The sequence below is a fragment of the Mesoplodon mirus genome, assembly GCF_964341445.2.
Source record: "Mesoplodon mirus genome assembly, chromosome: 15".
NCBI classification, from domain to species: Eukaryota; Metazoa; Chordata; class Mammalia; order Artiodactyla; family Ziphiidae; genus Mesoplodon; species Mesoplodon mirus.
Genome location: NC_138991.1, coordinates 86,846,620 through 86,870,603, shown reverse-complemented (window position 1 = coordinate 86,870,603; position 23,984 = coordinate 86,846,620). Strand labels below are relative to the sequence as shown.

Below are 23,984 nucleotides of genomic sequence, written 5' to 3'. Positions count from 1 at the left end.
CGCCACCTTGTCAGCTTCCCTGCAGGCCCCCGAGTGTCCTGGACTCTGGGTCCGAAGCACACGGACGCCCAGGCCTCGCTCCCCTCTGAGAACGGGGACCCGAGAGGGGCCGGCCACAGAGTCTGAGGACCTGACTAGCGGTGCACACGGTCAAGCCGCTCCCTGGGACACTGGGATGCAGGCCTGGAGCCCGGAAGGCTGGGGACGTGTCAACCACCTCCAAGATCCCCTGGGACCCTATCCTGCAAACAGCTTCAGAGAAACGCCCTCTCCCCCCGCCCTGTGCAGGCCGCGGGGGGGGCCTGTGAACAGGTGGACAGAGGGACAAGCAGATAGACGGGACCCTCGGTCTTCTGGGGTGCAGCAAGGTGAGGCATGAGGCTGAGGGGCTCGGCAGCCAGGAAGAGGGTCCAAATTGCAGCTCCCGGACCAGCTGGGGCCTGGCAGGCCAACCGCTGGGCCTCAGCCCGTCACCTGCAAAGTGGAGCGACTGACAGAGCCGTGGAAGCATCAGAGCCACGCCCGGCACGTGGCACATGCACCAACGGCTACGACCACTGTGTCCCTGCCCCCACGCGGCACTATACTCACCCGATGCCGGGCTCCTCCAACAGGGGCCTGGGGTCCGCTGCCAGCCCCGGCCAAGGAGGTCTGATCCCAGGGCCTCTCCTGCCCCACCAGAACGTCCCCTCCCTCTCCAACAGCTGGAGCACAGTGACCCCAGGTGGCCAGCACCTCCCAGCCAATGGCCACCAGCTGTAAGAAATAACACGGGGGCAGCCCGTGTGGCCATCACCATCTCCCCAGAGGTAACATCTCGGGAGACCACAGCACAGCACCCAGGGTACCAGCACTGATGCCGTCCAGATGCACCAGGACCCCACCCCAGTCCCTAACCCCGCTCGCCACCCATCCGACCTCCGTTTCTATAACTTTGTCACCCTGAGAATGTTATTTAAATGGTGTCATGCAGGACGTAGCCTTTTCGGATTGGCCTCACTTGGCACACTCCCCTAGAGACTCACCCAGGCTGTCGTGTGTGTCAGTAATTTGTTCCCTTTTTTGGCTGAGCACTGTTCCATGGTATCCACTCACCCACTGAAGGATACCTGGGTTGTTTCCAGTCTGGGACTATTACAAATAAAGCTGCTATGAGCAAAATTAACATACAGGTTTTCACGTGAACATAATTTTCCACTGCTCTGGGATAAATGCCCAAGAGTGTAATTTCTGGGTCACATGGCAGTTACATGTTTAGTTTTCTAAGAACCTACTAAAATGTCTTCCAGGCCGTAACAGCTGCCGTTCCCACTGGCAACAGACGAGAGGTCCGGCTCCGCCTCATCCTCGCCAGTGGTTCGCATTTCAACCATCCTGACGGGTGTAGAGAGATTTGCATTTCCCGCTGCCTGAGGAGTTGAACACCTCCTCATGGGTTTGTTTTCCATCCAAGTGTCCTCTCTGGTCGAGCGTCTCTGCATGTCTTTGCCCAGTTTCTAACCGGACTACTTGGTTTTGTATTGTTGAACCGTGAGAGATCTTTATATGTTCTAGATACCAGTCCTCGTTCAGATGTGAGTCCTCAGCTTGTCTTCATCCCACGTTCCACGTGTCTCACGCTGCCCTCCCTGGAGGAGAAGGTCACTGCAAACACCTTGTATCCACCAGCCTTGCAACCGTGGCAGCACCCGAGTGCGCGTGGCACCCAGCAGGCACCCAGCAGGCACGTAATCAATTCTGTGGAACGAGCATCTCCAGAAAACCCTGAGTTCCTCGATCTGGCACACTGTCATTTAAATTTCAGTCCCACGCCCAGATAAACAGTGCCGCGCATGCTTAGCCGCAGAGTAACTTTCCCCCTAACTAGTCCCAGAGCCATCAGCAGAAGTTGGAGAGCATGCCTCACATAATTAAAGAACCATTTGGAGATCTCACCTTACTCCCCACGTGGAGATAACACACTTAGTCGTGACCTACAGGTTGTCCCCCGGGGGCTCAGGATGGGTGAAGCCCCCGCCCCAAAGCCCAGAGCCCTCTGGGCTCGGACCCTCTGCCTCGGGGGTGTCCTGGTGTAGGGACGAGGCTCCCTCTTCGCCAGGCCCCGCCACTCCCGCCCTGCTGCCCACCCACCTCCACTCCTGTCCACCAGAGCCCCCCAGAGCTTCCACAGCCAGCCCACCCTGCTGAGAACCTTTTCTTCTTCACGAGAGCATCGAAAAGAACGCAACATTGCAGGATTCATTTGCCAAAAAAAGTGCAGAACTTGTCCACTGAAAACGACAGAGGATTTCTGAGAAACTAAAGGTCTAGATAAATGCAAAGACATTCCTGTTCATCACTTAGAAGCCTCAATACTGACAAGACGCCAGCTCTGTATCAAATCAATCTATAAATTCAGTGCAGACTTTTTAAATAGAAAGTTATCTAAAATTCATATGGAAAGGCAAAGGCCCTAAAACAGTCCAGATGATTCTGAAAAAGAAGAACCAAGTGAGAGGGTTTACACGACCTAATTTCCAAACTCACTGTAAAGCCACAGCCATCAAGACTGTGTGGTGTTGGTGTGATGATATGGCCCACAGATCAGTGGGACGGAACCGCAAGCCCAGAAATAAACTCTCACATTTATCATCAGTTGATTATTGATGAGATGCCGAGACACGTCAGTGAGGAAATAACAGTCTCTTCAACAAATGGTGCTAGGACACCCAGACGTCCACATAAGAACACCACGGCCTTAGACCCCCACCTCACACAAAAGTGACTCAAAGTGGATCACAGACCTAAATGGAAGAGCTAAAATGATAAAACTTCTAGAAGAAAACATGATAAAGTCTTCATTAATGTGGGTTAGGCAAAGAGTTCTTAGATAAAACAACAGAAGCATGATTCTTGAAAGGAAAAACTGATAAACTGAACTTTAAAAGACATTGTGAAGAAGATGAAAAGACCGAAACACAGACTGGGAGAAAATAACTGTAAACCATGTATCTCATTAAGGGCTTGTATCCAGAATATATAAGGTGCTCTTACAACTCAACAGTAAGAAGACCAAGAACTCAAAAAATGAGCAAAAGATTTGAAGAGACATTTTGCCAAAGAAGTTGTATAGGAAAAGTACAGGAAAAGACACCCAATCTCCTTAGCCATCAAGGAAACGCAAATCAAACCCACCACGAGATGCCACAGCCATTAGAGTGACTATACTTGGAAGACAGACGGCCCGGAACCTCAGCAGGGATCAGAGAGGTAGGAACCTCATCACTGCAGGTGGGCCTGGAAATGCGCAGCCACTGTGAAAAACAGATGGTTTTCTAAAAAGTTAGACGTAAAGGTAGCCTCCAACCCAGAAATACCACCATTAGGAACCCACCCAAGAGAAACGGAAACGTGGGTCCACGCAAAGACTTGTACAAGCGTGTTCACAGAACCGCGAGCCCCTGCCTGACTCTGCCAGGCCCAGGGTTGTCATCACCCCACACAGCGCACTGAGCCTCGGGTGTGCACGGGGCCGAGCAGGGGCAGGCAGGAGGGTGGACCAGGGTGCAGAGATGCTCTACCCGACTGAGATGACAGCTCCCGTGTCCAGAGCAGCCCTGAACCGTCAAGGAAGACCCATCTAAATCCTGCCTGCATCGCCCACTCCAGGCTCCTGACGCCCCCACCCCAAGGGTGGGCACCGGGCCAGGTAAGTCATCTGTGTGCAGACGCACGTCTGGCAGAGGACAGAAGCAGGACAGTGAAGTCCAAGTTCTTACTGGGTGGACAAGGCTAGGACCCGAGGCCCAGCTCTAAGGAGCTTCAGCATCACAAGCCCAGCCTCTCGGGGATTTTTTTCCTTTTTAATTAATTAATTTATTTATTTATTTTTGGCTGTGTTGGGTCTTCGTTGCTGTGCGCGGGCTTTCTCTAGTTGTGGCGAGCAGGGGCTACTCTTCGTTGTGGTGCGTGGGCTTCTCACTACGGTGGCTTCTCTTGCTGTGGAGCACGGGCTCTAGGCGCGCAGGCTTCAGTAGTTGTGGCACGTGGGCTCAGTAGATGTGGCTCACGGGCTCTAGAGCGCAGGCTCAGTAGTTGTGGCACACGGGCTTAGTTGCTCCGTGCACTTCCGTTGCTTCCCAGACCAGGGCTCGAACCCATGTCCCCTGCATTGGCAGGCGGATTCTTAACCACTGCGCCACCAGAGAAGCCCTCGGGGATTTTTAAGGAACAATTTCAGCGCTTCTGGACAGACGTGGGGAAGTTTAGACTTGTGAGCTTTTCTGGTCCTGCAATTCTGAGCACCAAGTAGCAAGACGGGGACACAGAGGACGCAGCCTCTTCCTCCCAGGGTCCGGGCTAATGAACGGCAGCTACTAAATCACTGAAAAGAAGAGCAAAAACGCCGCTCCTCACAGAGCTGCTCTCAGAATCATCGTTATTTCCACCCAATTAAGCCTTGTCTTCCGTGAAAGCATCACTTGGAAATGGCCCTGTTCTGGGTCCAGACCCCTGAACTCGTGACAAGCCACACAAAATCACACGACGAGGAAATTGCTCGAAGGGGAGCCAAGCTCCACACTGCAGCGCAGGTAATTAACAAGAAGCCACGTTAAACAAACTAAATTAAAACCGAGATTTAAATGCTTAAAGTGGCCATCAGCCCGATCATAAAAGGAAGAGGTTCGAATCCAAAAGGTGCATGAGCTGAGCTCACAGCTCCACAGTGAAAGGAGTAGAGAGGCCTGGCAGGGACAGGAGGCCAGGCTCCCCCAAGAGGCAAGGCCAACGAGGACCAGAGGTGAGGGGCCACGGCACGAGGGCAGAAAACGAGCTTGGGGGTAAAGGGCCACCCCCCGGCCACCTGACACCTCCCTGTGGACACCCCGCAGGCCAGGCTGCTCAAGCTTGTGTAGACAGATCCCATCTCTCCACCTGCCACCTCCGCCCTCCAGGCCGCATCAACCCCGAGCTTGCAGGCTCCACCCTCCATCCAGTCCACCAGCCAAAGCCAAACTTGGGGCAGTCTACCAACCTGGCACTGTCACCAGTCTGTCCACTGCTCCCCCCGCCCCACAGCCCGCCCTCCATCCGTCCTCCACCTGTGGCCCCCGTGATCAGGGACCCCAGCAGCCCCAATGCATGTGAACTAGATCCCCAGTCCCCAACTTGGTCCTCGGATGACCAGGGTCCTTTAATATGGCCACACGCTCTGTCCTTAAACATCTAAAACGTTTCATTGAACGTTTACACAGTTGCAAAAGGGAGGCATTTCTGGGCTACTGTAAATGCTGACGTTTTAACTGCTGAAATTGTTTGTATTACTCTTTTAAACATAGACCATGAAATAAAAATCCATAGCGTCGGGCCTCCCTGGTGGCGCAGTGGTTGAGAGTCCGCCTGCCGATGCAGGGGATACGGGTTCGTGCCCCGGTCTGGGAGGATCCCATATGCCGCGGAGCGGCTGGGCCCGTGAGCCATGGCCGCTGGGCCTGCGCATCCGGAGCCTGTGCTCCGCAACAGGAGAGGCCACAACAGTGAGAGGCCCGCATACCGCAAAAAAAAAAAAAAAAAAAAATCCATAGCGTCGCAGTTCACTTTACGTGTCATCTCGCCTGGGCCGAGGGACGCCCACTTAACTGGTGAGTTGTGATTTCTAGGTGCGTCTGGGTTGGTGTCTGGGAAGAGATCAGCCTTTGAATCCAGACCACGTGAAGACGGCCCTCCCCGTGGTGAGCGGCACCACCCCATCCCTCGTGGGCCCAACAGAACAGAAACGCAGATGACAGGAGATCCGCTCTCCACCTGAGCTGGACGTCCACCCTCCCCGACCTTGAGCATCCATCTCCGGGTTCTCGAGCCTCTGGACTCGGGCTGCACAGCCCCACTGGGCCCTGGGCATCCGGCTCACAGGCGGCACCTGGTGGGGCTTCGCGGCCTCCACGACCCCAAGAGCCAGCCCTACGTTAAACGGCCTCAGACACGTCTCTATCCTCCGGGTTCCGTTTCTCTGGAAAGCCCTGATTCACCACGGGGACTGGACACCCACCAGCTCTTTAACCAAGAAACAGGGGGTGTAAAAAACCCTCCTAGCTGGGATTTTTGCATTGTTCCTTCTCTCCTTGAACAGATATTTCTACTGCTTTCTCACAGAACTTATCCTAATGTAAAAACATTTATGCTTAAAAGTATTTTATCAATCACCCTGCCATGCTGCTCTGTAAGAGATGTGTGAATCTTTGCAATTTTTTCCTATGACTAGAAGACTATAAGTATTAAAATTTTCCTTCAAGATTGAGTTTTTACAATTATTGGCAGGGACTTCCCTGGTGGCGTAGTGGTTAAGAATCTGCCTGCCAATGCAGGGGACACAGGTTCAAGCCCTGGTTCGGGAAGATCCCACATGCCGTGGAGCAACTAAGCCCCGTGCACCCCAACTACTGAAGCCCACACGCCTGGAGCCTGTGCTCCTCAACAGGAGAAGCCACCGCAGTGAGAAGCCCATGCACCACAACGAAGAGTAGCCCCCACTCGCCGCAACTAGAGAAAGCCTTCGTGCAGCGGCGAAGACCCAACGCAGCCAAAAATAAATAAATTAAAAAAAAATTATTGGCACAGAGCTGACTAAAAGTAAATACATTAAATTTTGATAAATAAATATTAAATTGAAAAAGTAAACCTGTTTTGGAAACACATCATTTAGAGTACGTATATGATGCTGATTTGTAGCACCTTATTGAAAGCAATATGGTTGTCCCAGTGTTTGGTGGCCCAAGGCACCTGGGGGCAGTCTACCCAGGGAAGACCCAGGGTGAGAGCTGGGGGTCCCCCTTGAATGGGAGAAGGCTGATCTTGAGAAAGACGGGGAAAGCCTGGCCTCGGCTGCAGACACCGTCCCTGGCAGCTCAGTCCAGAGCTCGAAGCCAGAGGCTGAGACCTGGGACTCGCACCCTGTCTGCGCAGCCCCTGGAGGCTCACGCCAGGGTCTCCATGGCCGGTCCGGGGCCATGGCCCTCAGCAGCAGCAGGATCTGCTGCTGGCCCTCCCGGCCCGGCCAGTTCTGACCCCCAGGCTCTTCCCGGCCCTCAGACTGGCCCTCTGCCAGAAACTCGCTTCCCCTGCCCCTCATGCTTGCCAGGTTTCAGGTTGAAACACCCCCTCCTCCAAGAGGAGCTCCCTGGCTGCTCTGTCCAGCAGAGACCTCACCCATCCCTGCTCAGGTGCATCTCCCGCACGCCCCCTCCCCTGCCCACCTGCTCACTGCCTTAGGATAGGGCCAGACACCTGCTGGGCGGGCAGGTGAGCGGGAGTGGCTCCTGCCTGGGGACCGTGGCTTTCCTGCCTTCCTGGGCAGAGGGAACATTCCTGAAGCTCTCAGAGGTTACATCACTCGCCAAGGTCATGCAGCCAGCAAACAGCAAGGCCAGGACAAGTCCAAGGTCATCTAGCACCAGCCATGCTCCCAACCCCGGCTTCCGGAGGTCTCAGCCTCCTCCTAATAGCAAAGCAGCCCCTAACATCACCACCTCTCAGGGCCAGAAGCTCAGAAGCCCGGGGGCCACGGGGCATGTAGGCCCTGCTGCTTTCCAGAAGCTTCCCTGGGCTCCTCCCCACAGTGCCCCGCCTGGACGTGCACGCAGCCAAATAAGGGGTCCGCAGAGGGAGCCACCTTTCCCAAATGGGGAGCAGGGGAGAGCCCTGAGGACCGGCTAGACCCTGGCCTGGCTGAGCAGGGACCATACGCAGGTTGCTTCACCCCCGAGTCCCCACCTCCTCACCTATAAAACGGACAGAGATTAAGACACACCTGCGGGGTCACCGTGAGAGACGGATGGAATCAGGTATGTCAGGTGCTTGTGGGGCGGTGTGGATGAAGCTGCAATAGATGCAGAATCAATACCAGCCACGTCCTCCTTGGAAGGATCTGAGACACCAAACGCTTTTGGAAGAAAACTGCCCTTGGCTCCCGGGGCCCCAGGCTACACGTCGTGCAGCCTCACGTGTCCCACAAATGCTCCCGTGGGAGAACCCACGAGAGCCCCTTGGGAGGCAGCTCCCCGCCACATAGAGGTTCCAGCCCTGGCCCGCCCCCACCCCAAGCGAAGCTAAGCCAGGAGGCGGAGCAGCCCACCTGACCCCACCTGTAAAGTGGGGAGGGTCCCAGGGTCACGTCGAAACCAGGCTCTTTGGTCAGTGGTGCAGGGCTGGACTGCCCTCAGCCTCCTGCTTAGACTTGGGTTACAGGGTCCAGCCACAGCGACTTAACAAACAGACATAGTCAGACTGGGTTAAAACAAGGTCCACTCCTAAGGCCCATAGTGGACTCAATCCCTTCCCAAACCATGTGGTGTGACACAGCTGGGGAGGGGCAGGAGTGCCGGAGAGTCCACAGCACCCGTCACAGGTGGTTCCTAGGAAGGCCAGTTGAAAGGTTAAATGAGCTACACACACCTGACATGGTGTTATAACTCATGCTCACCACCACCACCATCATCACCACCTTCATCATCACCATCATCATCACCACCATCATCATCACCATCATCACCATCATCACCATCATCATCACCATCATCACCACCTTCATCATCATCACCACCATCACCACCTTCATCATCATCACCATCACCACCACCACCATCATCATCACCATCATCACCACCTTCATCATCACCATCATCATCATCACCATCATCACCACCTTCATCATCATCACCACCATCACCACCTTCATCATCATCACCATCATCACCACCTTCATCATCAACACCATCGTCACCACCTTCATCATCATCATCATCGTCACCATCATCACCATCATCATCACCATCACCACCACCATCATCATCATCATCATCACCATCACCACCATCATCATCACCATCACCACCATCATCATCATCACCAGCACCACCATCACCATCACCATCATCACCATCATCATCATCACCATCATCACCACCTTCATCATCACCATCAACACCATCACCATCACCATCACCATCATCATCATCACCATCATCACCACCATCATCATCATCACCATCACCACCACCACCACCACCACCATCATCATCACCACCTTCATCATCATCACCATCATCACCACCTTCATCATCATCACCATCATCATCATCACCATCATCACCACCTTCATCATCATCATCACCATCGTCACCACCACCACCTTCATCATCATCACCACCTTCATCATCATCACCATCATCATCACCATCATCACCACCTTCATCATCATCATCATCATCACCACCATCACCACCTTCATCATCATCACCATCATCATCACCATCATCACCACCTTCATCATCATCATCATCATCACCATCATCACCACCTTCATCATCACCATTGTCACCACCACCACCACCATCATCATCACCACCTTCATCATCATCACCATCATCACCATCATCATCATCACCATCACCACCACCTTCATCATCATCACCATCATCACCACCTTCATCATCATCACCATCACCACCACCTTCATCATCATCACCATCACCACCACCTTCATCATCATCACCATCATCACCATCATCATCATCACCATCACCACCACCTTCATCATCATCACCATCATCACCACCTTCATCATCATCACCATCACCACCACCTTCATCACCATCATCATCACCACCACCATCATCACCATCAACACCATCACCATCACCATCACCATCATCATCACCATCATCACCATCATCATCATCACCATCATCACCACCTTCATCATCACCATCAACACCATCACCATCACCATCACCATCATCATCATCACCATCATCACCACCATCATCACCATCATCACCATCACCACCACCACCACCACCACCATCATCATCACCACCTTCATCATCATCACCATTGTCACCACCACCACCACCACCATCATCACCATCAATATCACCATCGTCACTGCTGTTGCCTAAAAGGAATCCCATAACCAAGACAGGGACCCAGCACTGCAGGCAAACATCAGGACTGAGCCATCCCAGGCTAGACCCAGCCCCTTCCTTTACACATTCAGAACTAACAAACACTGACCACCTCCAATGGTACCACCCTGGTTCAAGACACCATCACCTCACCTGGGTTAGCAAAACAACCTCTCAACTGGTTTTTCTACTTCTCCTTGGTCCCCTACACCTTCTACTCTGAACACAGGGTTAGACTGACCCTACTCAGATGGAAGTCCTGACAGGCTAGGTATACGCTCAAGCCTTCCAGAGGCTCCCATCTCAAAGTAGAAGCTGAAGCCCTCACAGTGACCCAGAAGGCCCTATGTGTTTAGCCTCATTGTGTCTGTGTCCGCATTGCCTATTCCTGGCCTCTTTCCTGGCTCTGCTCTAGCCTCACTGACCTCTTTGCTGATTCTTGAACATTCCAGGCATGCCCCTGACCACAGGGCCTTTGCACCTGCACCCCTGCTGCATGAATGCTCTTTCCCCAATTGCCTGCCTGGTCTACTTCCTCTTTCCCTCGAGTTCTTCCTCAAACCTCCTTCCGAACAAGGCCTCCCAGGCCACCCCATTCCCCACTCCTCCCTAGAACCTCCTCCACCTCACGCACTGTGTCCTCCAGCTGTTTACCTGTCAGCTCTTCATCTCTCCCCCGAGAATGGAGCTGCACGGTGGGGAGGGTGCCTCTGTTCACAGCACACCTCTGGCCCCTGGAACAGGATGTGCCGTGAAGGAGACGCCACACCTATGAGATGCACGGCTAAGCGCGGCCTCCACCACAGGGCACGTCTCCAACTGCCACCTATGACGCAGAGTCCAGAGACACCTCTGGACATACGAGAGCCACGCTGGGCAAGGGTCCCTCCTCCTCGCATGGGGGTTGAGAACAACCCTACCTCACAGGTCCACTGGATGCCAGGAGATGGGGCGAATGGCTGTTCACAGGGCCAAAGGCCACGCGGACAGGAGTAGCAGTATCTGCAGCAGGAACTGGCCCACGTGCCTCTGAGAGACGAGGGTCCCCTGTGAGCACACGAGGGCCATAGAGGCCACGTCCACCTGCCCCCAGGGGCAGCGTCCCCAGGGCTGTGTCTCCTCTGAGGGAAGAGCAGCATGCATCTCCCCACCTGCTCCCCAGCACAGGCCCCGACAGCCAGGCTCAGCCTCGCCACATCCCAGGACTTGTGTCCACAGTCAAGGGGCAAGAAACCTAGGAAGTTACAGGGTGGGAAGAGCCCAGGGAGCCAAAGGGTTAAAGAGGTCCGTTTCCGACGGCCTGAAAATTAGGATGGAGCAGCTGACAGAGACGGTGTGTCCTCCCCACAGCTGTTCCCGGAATCAAAGCGCATCTTTGTCTGCCCGACTCTTAGCAACTGTTGCATTTCCTGAAGGACACGCGTGAACCAGCTGTTGTCTCACAAGATGCAACGTGGGGTGGGCTGGATCCTCAGCGAAATGAGAAAACACCGACTATCAGGGGGCGGGGGGGTCCTGGCTGTTCCCACCCGTGCCCTCAAGCGCCACGGGATCCACCCCAGCAGACGGGAACGCAGACCCCCGGGCAGGACCCATTTCAGAAACAGAGCCGCAGACAGCAGCCCGCACACGACCCAGCGAGAAAGCCGCCCCCGTGCGCCTGCGGGATGTGAGGTGAACGTGAGGACAGGAAACCATAACAAAAAGGAGCGTCTCGCACTGAAACATTTACAGGTGGAACCAGCTGACGGCTAGGCTTCGTCTCCAGTGGTCCAGGGCGGGGGCGGGGGTGGGAGGGAGAAACCACACTGGCCACAACTGACGTCCTGAAGCCGTGGCTCATCACACCGTTCCCGCTGCTATCGCAGCCAAGGACGTACCCCCCCGGCAGCCAGACACTGAACAATGGTTATTTTTAACCTAACAGAGAATCACCGAAATGCTTTTCATGACACCAGACAAAAGAAGCTCCTTGGTAGTAAGAAACACACACGCACCACACACACATACCATGAACACACACACACCACACACACACCACACACACACACACACACCACGAACGCACACACATACACACACACACCCCTCCAGCAGAAGGCAAGGTCACCCCCCTGCCACACCTTCCAGAACGTGAAGCCGGCCCCTCCGAGGTCCAGGAGGAACAGGCCGGGCTGTGAGACCACATCTGGGAAGACGCCCCAGGAACTGTCCACACAGGGAAGACACCACGCGCCTTCCTGGCTTCTTCTTGGACTTCTGTTTAATGAAGCGGCAGCTCTCCACTGAGCTCGTGGCCTAACCCAGATTCAGCTCACCGGCCTCACTCCCTCGCACCACCAGCCACAGCCCAGCTTGTTTTCTGTGCCTACTCTCGCCCCGCTGTCCTTTGCCCATGCTGCCCCCGCCGCTCGAACACCTGCCCCACCCCTCTCCCGCCTGTCCTTGAAGACCTGGTTCAAAGGTCACTGGTTCTGCAAAGCAAGCACCCTGACCCCAAGGGACACGAGACCCTTTCCTCCTCTGTGGACCCCCAGCATCCACCAGACGCCGGTGGGACCACCCACGTCCCAGGAAAGGACGACTCACTTTTTAAACGTGGGTCCCCCCAGGGAGGACTCTCGACGGGAGGGGGGCTGCGTCGAGGGTCCCGAAGCGACGAGACGGCACGACGCTTCAACCAGGGCCCCTGTTCTGCGGGACGAGGGGTGGCCACGTGCCTCTCTCAGGGCCGCTGCAGGGCTGGGAGGGACCCCTGTGTGACTAGTGCTCTCACCCCCCGGAGCCATGAGCAGCGCGGGACTCTGCCTCAGGAAAACCGGTCGCTGCCCCCCAGAACCTGCGTGACCTTGGGCCATTACCTGCCTTCTCTGAGCCTCAGTTTCCCCACCTGACACATGGGGGGGTACCTGCGTCTGCTGAGAGGCTGGATGGGCCCCGGCCAGCTGGTGAATTCCCCACACCCGGCTGGCAGGCAACTTCCTACTTGTAGTGACCAGGGCTCAAGCGTGGAGCCAAGCCAGGGCCCCAGGTGTCCCTCCATCCTGGGGCTGGATCGACACTGTGAGGGGCTGGGGGTCAGCTCACCAGCAGGGCTATCTCGAGGGTCCCTCCTTTCTAGAGAAATGGCCCCACTTTGCGCCTCTCTGGCCTCAGTTACCCATTGCCTGCGGGCACCTCCAATCACGTTACGGGGTGATTGTCAGGTGACATCAACAGTGAACCGGCTGGTGTGAGAAAATGTGTCTGCAGCGTCCTGGAGACCTCTCACCACCAAACTCCACAAGTCTTCAAACATGGCACCAAATAAGCGAGAACCGTGGGCGAGGTTAACAGGAGACTAGGAGCTGGGTGATGCAATCACGGCAGGAGGCAGGTCAGCCCAGGGCAGCCCCGTCCCGCCGAGGCTCACATCCCAGCTTCCCCCGGGCCCAGCTGGGTGGCCATGGCAGCTCGCTTGAGCTCTGTGTGCCTCCATGCTTCATCTGCCCCAAACCGCCACAACGAGGCCAGCACCATTCTAACGAGACACTGCCGACAAGGCCTGCGATCGGCTCTGGCTCAGAGCTCGCCGTGACGCAGGCTCCAGGGTCCCAGGTCTCAGCCTCGCACTTAACATGGCTCCAACCCCACAGGGTCACACGGCCCACAACATCCGAAGCCAGAGGTCTCCTCTGCCCAGAGTGAGCCTGGCTTTGTGCAAAACGAAAATCAAACTTTTTGCAAGTTCAACCCATTAAGCATCTCCTCGATGAGGCCCTGCATTTTCCAAATGCTAATCTTGGTTTTTAGTATCGCCTGAAAGGACGGCAGCAAACCTCAAAGCTGCAGCCAGGATGCAAGAGGGGCTGAAGTGGCTCGGAGAAACAGAGTCTGCTCCCTGAACTGACTGTGAATTCAGCAGACGGGTGTGCTTTTCTCATCACCCGGGGGCCCGAGCCAATTTGTGGAATAACAGACTGCAGAGACATGCGGGTGGGCGGAAGACAGACAGCTGTGCGGCCAGGGGTGCAGCCAGAGGCCTGTCTTAATTAGAGCTGCAGGGAGCACAACCTGCTGCCAGCAAGGCCGCCCCAGGGTGAGATTCCCTTGCTGCCGCCCGCCCGCCTGTCTGGCGGCTCCGGTAATGAGGCCCGGGCCGTGGGCCCGAAACGCAGTGCCACTGCCTGGACCCTGCCCCCGACGCACACACGCAGGGCCTCCTAATCATCACGCTTCTGGCTGCCAGGGGCGCTCCGTCTCCAGGCACCCTGAGTCGGCAGGCAAGCCGGGAAGGGACCTGATGGAACCCAAGGGCCCCCACCTCCCTCCCTGGGGCCTGGGTGCACCCTCGGGGGACAGGCTGGGATCCACAGCACATGCCAGGGCTCTGGAGCATCCTGTGGCTTCCTCCTGAGCCTGCTTGGGCCCCTGCGTCCCCAAGAAGGACAAAGTCTCTGCCATTGCTCACAAGAGCAGAAGCCAAGTGAGGAGGCTGCACCTGCCAGCCCCCCAACCTGGACCTTCCCCAGGACTACTCAACTCTTCAGCAGGGCTCTGAAGGGGCCAGCCCAGGGCACGAGGACATCCCGCGCCAGCCCCAACTCGGACATGTGCTGCTTGGCCTGGAGCAAGGGGCAAGGGCCCTCCCCTCACTGTTCACTGAGACAGGGCGACAAGCCAGCCTCCCAGAGTCCTTTCTGCTGTGTCCTGAGGCCCAGAATAGCCCATTTACTTATCTCAGGCCCAGGATGGAGCAGAAAACGACTGTGGAGTGGTCTCAGGGCCAAACCAGCCCCTTCCTCAGACTAAGCACTGAAGGGCGGAGGGGTCTGGCTATGGGCTCCATCTGGATGGCCAAGCCAACCTCAGAGGGGCAAAGCTGCATCCAGAGAGATGCCCACTAACTTAGCCCTACCCACAAGTCAAAGGGCCAGAAAGATGATGATGATGGTGATGATGGTGATGACAATGGTGATAATGGTGATGGTGATGATGGTGATGGTGGTGATGGTGGTGATGGTGGTGATGGTGATGATGGTGGTGGTGATGGTGATGATGGTGATGGTGATGATGGTGATGATGATGGTGATGGTGATGATGATGGTGATGGTGATGATGATGGTGATGGTGATGATGGTGATGATGGTGATGATGGTGATGATGATGATGATGATGATGATGATGGTGATGATGATGGTGATGGTGGTGATGGTGGTGATGATGGTGATGATGGTGATGATGATGATGATGATGATGGTGATGATGATGGTGGTGATGATGATGGTGATGATGATGGTGATGGTGATGATGGTGATGATGGTGGTGATGGTGATGATGATGGTGATGATGATGATGGTGATGATGGTGGTGATGGTGATGATGGTGGTGATGGTGGTGATGGTGATGATGGTGATGATGGTGATGATGGTGATGATGATGATGGTGGTGATGGTGATGATGATGGTGATGATGGTGATGATGATGATGATGATGGTGATGATGATGGTGGTGATGATGATGGTGATGGTGATGATGGTGGTGATGGTGATGATGATGATGATGATGGTGATGATGGTGATGATGGTGATGATGGTGATGATGATGATGGTGGTGATGGTGATGATGATGGTGATGATGATGATGATGATGGTGATGATGATGGTGGTGATGATGATGGTGATGGTGATGATGGTGGTGATGGTGGTGATGGTGATGATGATGATGATGGTGATGATGGTGATGATGATGGTGGTGATGGTGATGATGGTGGTGATGGTGGTGATGATGATGATGGTGATGATGGTGGTGATGATGATGGTGGTGATGATGGTGGTGATGATGATGGTGGTGACGATGGTGATGATGATGATGGTGGTGATGATGGAGGTGATGGTGGTGACGATGGAGGTGATGATGATGGTGATGGTGGTGATGGAGGTGATTATAATGATGGTGATGATACGCCCATGGACAGTATCTCACTCTATCCTCACTGAAAGCCTCAAAGTAGGTTTTATTACCCTCATTTGACACTTGAGAAAACTGAGGCTCTGCCAGGTGCTGTGGTTTGGCCAAGAGACACTCTTTTTATTTAGGGGTGGAAACTGAGGCTCCAAAGTATCCACACAGACCCAGAGAAAGCCTTCGAGAAATGCCGACTAGAAATGCCGCCCCATCCAGAAGGAAGCCCGACAGTTTGGGGTAGGGGCTCTGTGCCTCAGCCACGTTGCATTACCTTCTCTTAAAGCAAAGGGCTGGAACACAGTCTTCGCCTTGTCTCCCCGCTGATGTAGCTCCATGCAAGCTGAAAACACTGACAAGGGCAAAAGCACCCAGCCTGAGACCGTGGGATGTTTCTTGTCCTAATCCTGAATTTAGCAGGAGGCATCATAAAGCAGCACACGTTTTCTCCCGCATGGATTCACCCACATGAATATTCTAGTTACTCTACTCATGCCGGGAAGCAGAGGGAGCAGCAGGCAGCGTCCACGGCGAGGCTCGCCAGACGCCCTGCAAACTTGGAAAGAACTGGGCGGCACGCGCCAGACCGCAGCCGAGCAGAGACGAAGCTGCGAAGCCCAGCGCCCAGCAAACTGAGAAAAGCAAAGGCCCTGGATGCTGCACCGGGAAATGTCACGTGGAAGGTCAGGGGACAGCGTCTCCCTGCCCACGGCCTCTGGAACCCGCTTCCTGAACCGTCAGCCCGTCTCTTTAGAGGCCGTGGCCAGAAACGGGGGCCTGTGCGGGCTTCGATCTGGAAAGTGAGTTTTCCTCTGTGCAAAACAAAAGATCTGAAGCAGACACTTCCCATGTGAAAGCTTTCTTTCCAATCCAGCCTTGAAAAGAGGAATTTTAATCCAACCATCTGCTTCCTCCACTTCTCGTCCACCTGGCTTTCGGATGCAGTAAAGTCTGAGGCAGAGGGAGCCATGCGGCTCTGGAAACTTAGGGCCAAGGGCACAGGACCCCAGCATACGTCTCCTGGACACACACACCCAGAACGGCCCAGAGAGGGAGTCCAGCTCAGCTGCCTCGGCCAGGTTGGCCCTAAGCTAAGACTTTCTGAACCCGCTACTACCTGGGAGCTGGAAGGGGCCATGAAAGGGTGTGACCTGCTGAAAAGCATTGTGATTCTGAGCCCAAACCCTTCTGTTCTGGGCACAAGAGTCCAGGCCACTGAACCACTCAGCAGCTTCCAAGGCCATGAACCGAGCAAAGTGTCACCAGTAATCAGAGAAACGACACCCTCTCTCCTCAAACGTGAAATAAGGCGATGGTACCCGGTGTGTCCGGGGCAGGGGAAGCCAACTCAGCAGAGGGAGATGGGGGAGGGCGACCGCGAGGTATCACATGTGTCCACCTTCCGTGGATCCACCAGGAGCTGGCAAGTGCCGGAGAGCAGAGGGCGTGGTGAGGCTGACTCCCCCAGGGAGCGGGCACGGACGGTGGGCCCAAGACGGAGGACCAGCCAGCCCCACCCCTGCCCCGTGCCACAGGCTTCTGCAGACAGGGCATCTCCACCTCAGCCTGGATCACAGCCACCCTGCCTGGGAAGCACGCTGCGGGCGAGGAGGGACCACCTCCAATTGCAGGTCCTCTGGACGTCCCTGCGGCCCTCCTGGGACCAGCCAACACAACGTATCAAAAGCCTAAAACCCCACACTGGCACGCCAGCCCCTCTATCCTGCAAAAGCGCCATTCCTCACTCTTCACTGAGACCCCGCACCATGGGAAACTAGAAACGTCCACAGTGACTTTGGCAAGGGAAGCGGTGGACAAACCGACCCATCCCTTGATGGAGGTTCATGCCCACAGCCAGCGCACAGTGGTCACACGGGAGGCCCCCAGGCCCGCGTCACAGGAGTTGCGTGTGTCCCGCCTGTTTCCACACGATACGCACGTGGAGAACGGCCTGGAGGGGCCAGTCCAGGCCACGGCTGGTGGTCGCTGTGGGGAGAAGGACGCAAAGAGGCCCTCTCCCTTCACTCCATGTATCTGTATGTCATCTGCACATCTCGTATGGACTGTTCCCAAAATGTGCTCAGTTATTCTAATGAAGAATCACTGCCTGCCAAGAACGGAAAAAAAAATTTTTTTCCTACATCATTTACCCTTTGATCCACGTCGGGGAGTTTATCTTAAAGAAACAGACAAGTACTCCCGACCAGCATACGAGTATGGGCATGTCATCAAAACGCTGTTTATCATAAAAAATACAAACAGCCATGGCAGGAGAGCAGTCACGTCACACAACCCTATAGAAACAGAGACCACAGACCACGAAAGCCTCTACTGACAAAGAGAGACGCTCACCACCTCTCAAGTGTGACAAACTACGGAGAATGTCATTCCGTTTTGTGACAATACAGGGTTATGATATGTGCATAAATTAAATCCTGAAGGACAGCCCCCAACATATTCCCAGTGATTACTTTTGCTTTGTGGCTTAAAATTTTCCAATCTTCCCAATTATTTACATGCTCAGCATTCCCAAGCAAAGCATCCCAGCCCCTTCACTACCCCCAGGCCCCCTCCCTGGAATAACTTTCGCCCCCACCCCATATCCACCCCCGAAGCCCTTCCAGCCCGTGCTGAGTGTGACCCCAGCTCAGTCACCCTCCCACAGGACCCCGTGCTCCGCAGACAGACGTGCATTTCACCCGTAAGCCCACGAGGCAGGGAGTTCAGCTCGGGCACGGCAGGCCCTCTGCAAGCAGAAGAGATGTCTTGCTGTGACAAGGTCGGCCTGCAGGCACTTTGGATCCCAACCCAGATTTGAGGAGGCAGCCCAAGTGCACACAGCGCTAAATTTCTAGAGGCCACCCCTGCCCCATGAGCCCGTGCTTCCAAAACTGACCCGTGTGCCCTGGAGCTGGACATCCCACCAGCCCCACTCCCGCACCTACCTTCTCTCGTTGTCGTCCAGATGAGCGAAGAGCACGTTCCTGGAGATGGCTTTGGCCAGTGCCGTCATGGTCTTGTAGTCCTTGGGGATGACCTGCGGGGAAGCCCAGGAGCGTCACACCTGTGGGCACCCTGGACCAGGGCCTGGACCCAGCTAGCCCTCTGCGCCCCTCCTTGACCCCGAGAAATCGGGCCACTCAGCCTTCAAGGTGTTATTACCAGTGAGGGTAGACAGAAATCTTGAAATGCTAGCTGCATGTCACAATTTTTGGAGATTTGAAAAATAAAGAAGAGACAAGGGGCCCAGAGGGACCTGAGAGTTGGCGTATCGTCCAGAACTCGGGGTCTTGGTGGACAGACGCCGGTGGGCTTCAGAGTCTGTAAAAGATGCTACAAGGCCTCCAGGCCCTTGGATTATTATGTCTTTTGTTTTTATTTCTTTACTCCACTGGCTTTTTTGTAGGTAATAAATACTTGTTGAAATATCTGAAAACTGGAAAAAAAAAAAAAGATACCTTGACCCAAGGCTGGCTCCACCCTTTCAGGTCATGATGGAAGGGCTGGGTAGGGGCCTGGACCTCGCTGGCCAAAATGTGGGTAAAAAGTCATCCCCACGCCCGCTGGGACCAGCCTGGAAAGCTCGAGGTGTGTCCAGTGAATCAACACCCAGCTGACGACCAACACTGGCATTTCCAACGCCAAGATTCCTCCCTTAAAAGACACCGAGGGGGGCCTCCCTGGTGGCGCAGTGGTTGAGAGTCCGCCTGCCGATGCAGGGGATACGGGTTCGTGCCCCGGTCTGGGAGGATCCCATATGCCGCGGAGCGGCTGGGCCCGTGAGCCATGGCCGCTGGGCCTGCGCGTCCGGAGCCTGTGCTCTGCAACGGGAGAGGCCACAACAGTGAGAGGCCCGCATACCGCAAAAAGAAAAAAAGAAAAAAAAAAGACACCGAGGGGAGGCTGTCTGGACCGGGACGTGACCCCCACCTCACGCTCAGCTGCCCCTAAATCTCTTCCAGGCTGGGGGCAGGTGGTGACGTCGGGACCCTGCCCCATCTAAAACCATGGAACCCTTTACAGAGAGATCCCTGAGGGGCAGGATGGAGCCCCCTGAAGAGCCACTCCAGCTCCAACCACTGTGTACCAGCTCGGACGTGCAGGCCTTGGGGGGAAGTGCCCTCCAGGCTGCACCCTCTCCCCTCCTATAACACCCTGGGTTACTGTGGTGACACGTCACACTTGGGGAACCAGCTGGGTACCATCCTAGCAACTAAACCCACATGTCTGTCCCGTTTCCTTGGTTTTACCCAGATCCCACCCAGGCCACATGCAGTCGTCATGGCCCTTCAGCCCCTCTGGTCTGTGACAGTTTCTCAGAGGAGGACTGGCAGTTATTTTGCAGAATGTCCCTTCATCTGGGTTTGTCTGGGGATCTCCTCCAGGCTAGACAGGGGTCCAGGGTTTTGGGAGGAAGGCCACAGAAGTGAAGTGCCCTGGTGGGCTTTTAAGCTGCACTTTTACTGGTTTTATTCCCTGATTATAAAAGTACTAAGTACTGGGGAGGGGCTGGGCATGGTTGCTTCACGGGGACAGAGGTTCAGATTTGCAAGATGAAAACGTTCCGGAGATGACGGCGGTGACCACGGCACAATGGTGAGAATGTGACCTGGATGCTAAACATGGTTAAAGAGGTGCTGTGGCCCAACTGTCCCCAAATTCACGTGTGGAAGCCCTAGCCCCCATGGTAAGGTGTTTAGTGATGGGGCCTCGGGAGGTGGCTGGGTTTAGGTGGGCCCCCAAGACAGGATCAGCACCCTCGTAAGTTGAGACCTAGAGATCTCGCTCTCCCCAGCCCGCCTGCCACGCAAGAACAGGCGAGAAGGCGGCCACCTGGGGGCCAGGAAGGGAAGAGGGGTCCTCACCAGGGACCCACCCTGCCGGCACCTGGATCTCGGACTCCCAGCCTAGAGACTGTGAGAGGGTAAACGTCTGTTGTTTAAGCCGCCAGTCTTTTGTTACAGCAACTTGAGCCGACACAGACGGTAAATTCTACTATGCACATTTTGCCATATTCTAAAATAAATTTTTGTAATAGGTCAAAAAATTTAAAAAATTTTTTAAAGAGTAAAGTTGGCTGTAGAAATGCATAAGATGGAATGGCAGGCCCATGTCCAAGGCAGGGCTCAGGGGCACACGGGGCCACCAGTGCGCTCACACCGGGGAGGCCCCGACAAAGGTGTGCCCTGCTCAGCATGAGGGCTGGAGAGAGAGGGAGGATGATGTCCAGGGCGGGGGGGGGCACCCCTGGGCGGCTCTGAGGTTGGGGTCCAGCCTCGAGGGTGAAGCCAGGAGAATAGGACCCACGAGGCCCTAGACACGGGGCTCCTCCTCCCACACCCCATGACCTGGCCATCCCGCCCTGTCCCCAGCCTACTGGGGTCACAGAACCATGGGGGTGGGGGGGCCCTAAGAGAGCCTCAGGCAGGTACGCACCGGGCTCAGGCCAGCGGGGACCACGACGGCCTTCCGGAAGAAGAAGGGAGGCCAAGGCCCCGACGCCTGGGATGCGGGTTGGGGTGCAGGGCGGGGGGGGGTCGAGGCCCACCTTCCGCACGTAGGACACGGCGTCCTCCTCTGTGTACACCTCGGCGCTCACTCCCCCACGCCGGTGCCGGGCTTGCACCACCGGGTTGGGCGGCGACGGGGACACTTCCTCGTCGTGCGAGTCCGACTGGGAGGCTGACTTCTGCTGCGCCAGGATCTGTCGGTTTTCTTCCTGGAGGGGGGACAACGCAGAGTGGGTGAGAAGAGAGGCCATCTCGGCAGAACCCCAGAGTCCGTCCCGGAAGGTCACGGGGTCCCAGGAAGGCCGGGGACCCAGCGCATCCCAGCCGGGGCCGCCCGACCCACCTCCCTGGACTTCAAGGTTACCTCCAAGCCCACCGCCTCCCAGCCCACAGCCCTGCCGGCCACAGAGCCCTGGCTCCAGAAGGCTTTCTGTTCCTTCCCACTTTGAGCAACGTGTCAAAGTTGCTACCAGACTCCAGAGCTCAGCCCACAGCGTCCAAGGCCCCGGCGAGCCTCTGAGGCCCCCCAGCCCCACCAGTTCACCCGAGGGCAGGAAGTGCCCCCGCTCTGCTCACCAACATGCAGGAAACAGGAGGTGGGCGCATAACAGGGAAGCAAACCTCTCGTTATCTTCCCGCGCTTTTCATTACTGCTTTTTAAAAACTGTTTACACACAGAGGGAGCAAAATCCAAAAAGTGCAAAGGTACATGGGGTGACGGGGTCTCCCACGGCCGACCCTCCAGCTCCATGTCCCCAGAGCCACCTGGCGACCAGCTGGTCCCTGGATGGGACCAGGCTTCCCAGCACACGGCCCCGGATGGTCGCGGGAGGTACCAGCTGGTTCCTTTCTACAAGCTGTTGCACCTACACACGACCCTACAGAACAGCCAAAGCCAGGAGAGAAGCTCCGACTCACGCCAACATATACAGGGTCTTCGTCCAACACCCAACGCTTCCAAGGCTGAGGAACAGCCCCAGGTGCCTTGTGGGTGGGAAGGAGGGGTTTCCCTGAGGGTCAGCTCTGGACACACCAGCAATCACCGATTGCTCCAGAACTGCCTTCCAAGTACTCAGCTCGCCACTCCTCTGTTACCGTGACAACAGTCATCTCATCCTTGCTGAGACCAGCGCCAACATCTCCCTGGAGCCAGGAGTCACTGGGTTATTTCCCACCCTTTGTGAATTACTGGGTGACACACCGGAAACGTGTTATTTACATTGTACGTTAATTCTACTCAAAGTTAAGACTGTCGGTAAGACTCCCACTTTTATGGAAATCATTACAAACGTCACTGACTGTTCTTGTAAACCACGAATTTTCACTATCAATAGAAATGTCAGTTGCATCTCAAGTGAGAGACTCTAGGCCTTTGCTCCTAGAAATTATTAAAAATAAGAACAGTAAGGGAATTCCCTGGTGGTCCAGCAATGAGGACTCCACACTCTCACTGCCGAGGGCTCGCGTTCAATCCCTGGTCGGGGGAACTAAGATCCCACGAGCTGTGTGACCAGAAAAAAAAAAAAAAAAGAACAATAATATACACAAAAATGAGTCAGTGGGGTCTTAAAGTGGGATTTGGGAGACATGAGTGGGAAAGGCCCCTGCACTGCAGTGTAAACTGTTTATAGTGACACCGGGGCTCTGCCAGCGCCCAGGAGAGAGGAACCAGCAGAGGCCCTAGGCCACCAAAGGACGTCTGGAAGGTCAGGCCATGTGGGAGTGACCAGGCTCGGAGGTGATGGTGACACGGGGCAGAGGCGTGGGCAGTGATGTAGGTGAGGTCGGGAGGAAGTGACCCCAGGCTTCCTGTAGAAGCGAGGGAGCCGAGAAGCGCTTGTCTCAGCAAATGAGGGGACTTCTCTTAAGTTGAGGTAAAATTCGCACAACATAAAAACTAACAATCAGCCATTTTAAAGTGTGCAACCCTGTGGCATTTAGTACATTCACAATGTTATGCAAACCTCTCTAACAGCTAGATCCAAACGTTTCATCACCCCAAAACACCGGGTACCCCACTGGCAGTCCCTCCATGCCCTCCACCCAGGCCTAGCACCCACTAACCCACCTTCTGCGTCCATGGATCCGCCCATCCTGGACATGGCCATGGACAGAATCATACGGTGTGTGCCCTCCCGCGTCAGACTTCTCCCACTCGGCACACAGTCTTCAAGGAGCATCCGTGTGTGGCAGGTGTCAGCACATCCCTCCTTTTGGTGGCTAAATCGTACTCCGCTGTGTCACATCTCGATGATCCATTAGTGAGCTGGTGGCCACGGGCTGGCTCCATCCTTTGGCTGCTGTGCGTAGCGCTGCCGTGGACGTGAGTGTGCAGGTTTGCGTCTCGGTACTGTGTTCAATTCTTGGGGTTACCCCTGGAGCATGAATACCCCTGGGGCAGGGATACCCCTGGGGCAGGGATGCTGGGTCCCACGGGGGCTTGTGCTCAGCTCAGTGAAGGACCCCCCAGCGGTCTCCACCAGCCACTCCCAGCAGCAGTGCCATCCCCCAACACCCTTGCCACTTTCTGTGTACTGGTTTGGTTTTGATCTGGCCGACGTTGAGTTGGGTTCTGGACACACTGACTTCG

At 55.4% G+C, this 23,984-nt stretch overlaps 1 protein-coding gene across 4 annotated transcripts in view; it reads right to left on the bottom strand.

Annotated features, from left to right (window-relative positions):
* Window positions 1-23,984, bottom strand: part of PRKAR1B (protein kinase cAMP-dependent type I regulatory subunit beta) — a 101,775-nt gene that overhangs the window by 50,956 nt on the left and 26,835 nt on the right. For all 4 annotated transcript variants that reach the window (XM_082644293.1, XM_082644292.1, XM_082644291.1 and 1 more), the window contains exons 3-4: window positions 21,433-21,603; window positions 18,830-18,921 (exon numbers count right to left, since the gene is read on the bottom strand). In XM_082644293.1, coding sequence (XP_082500419.1) covers window positions 18,830-18,921; window positions 21,433-21,603 — 263 coding nt within the window. The remainder of the gene's footprint in view (window positions 1-18,829; window positions 18,922-21,432; window positions 21,604-23,984) is intronic.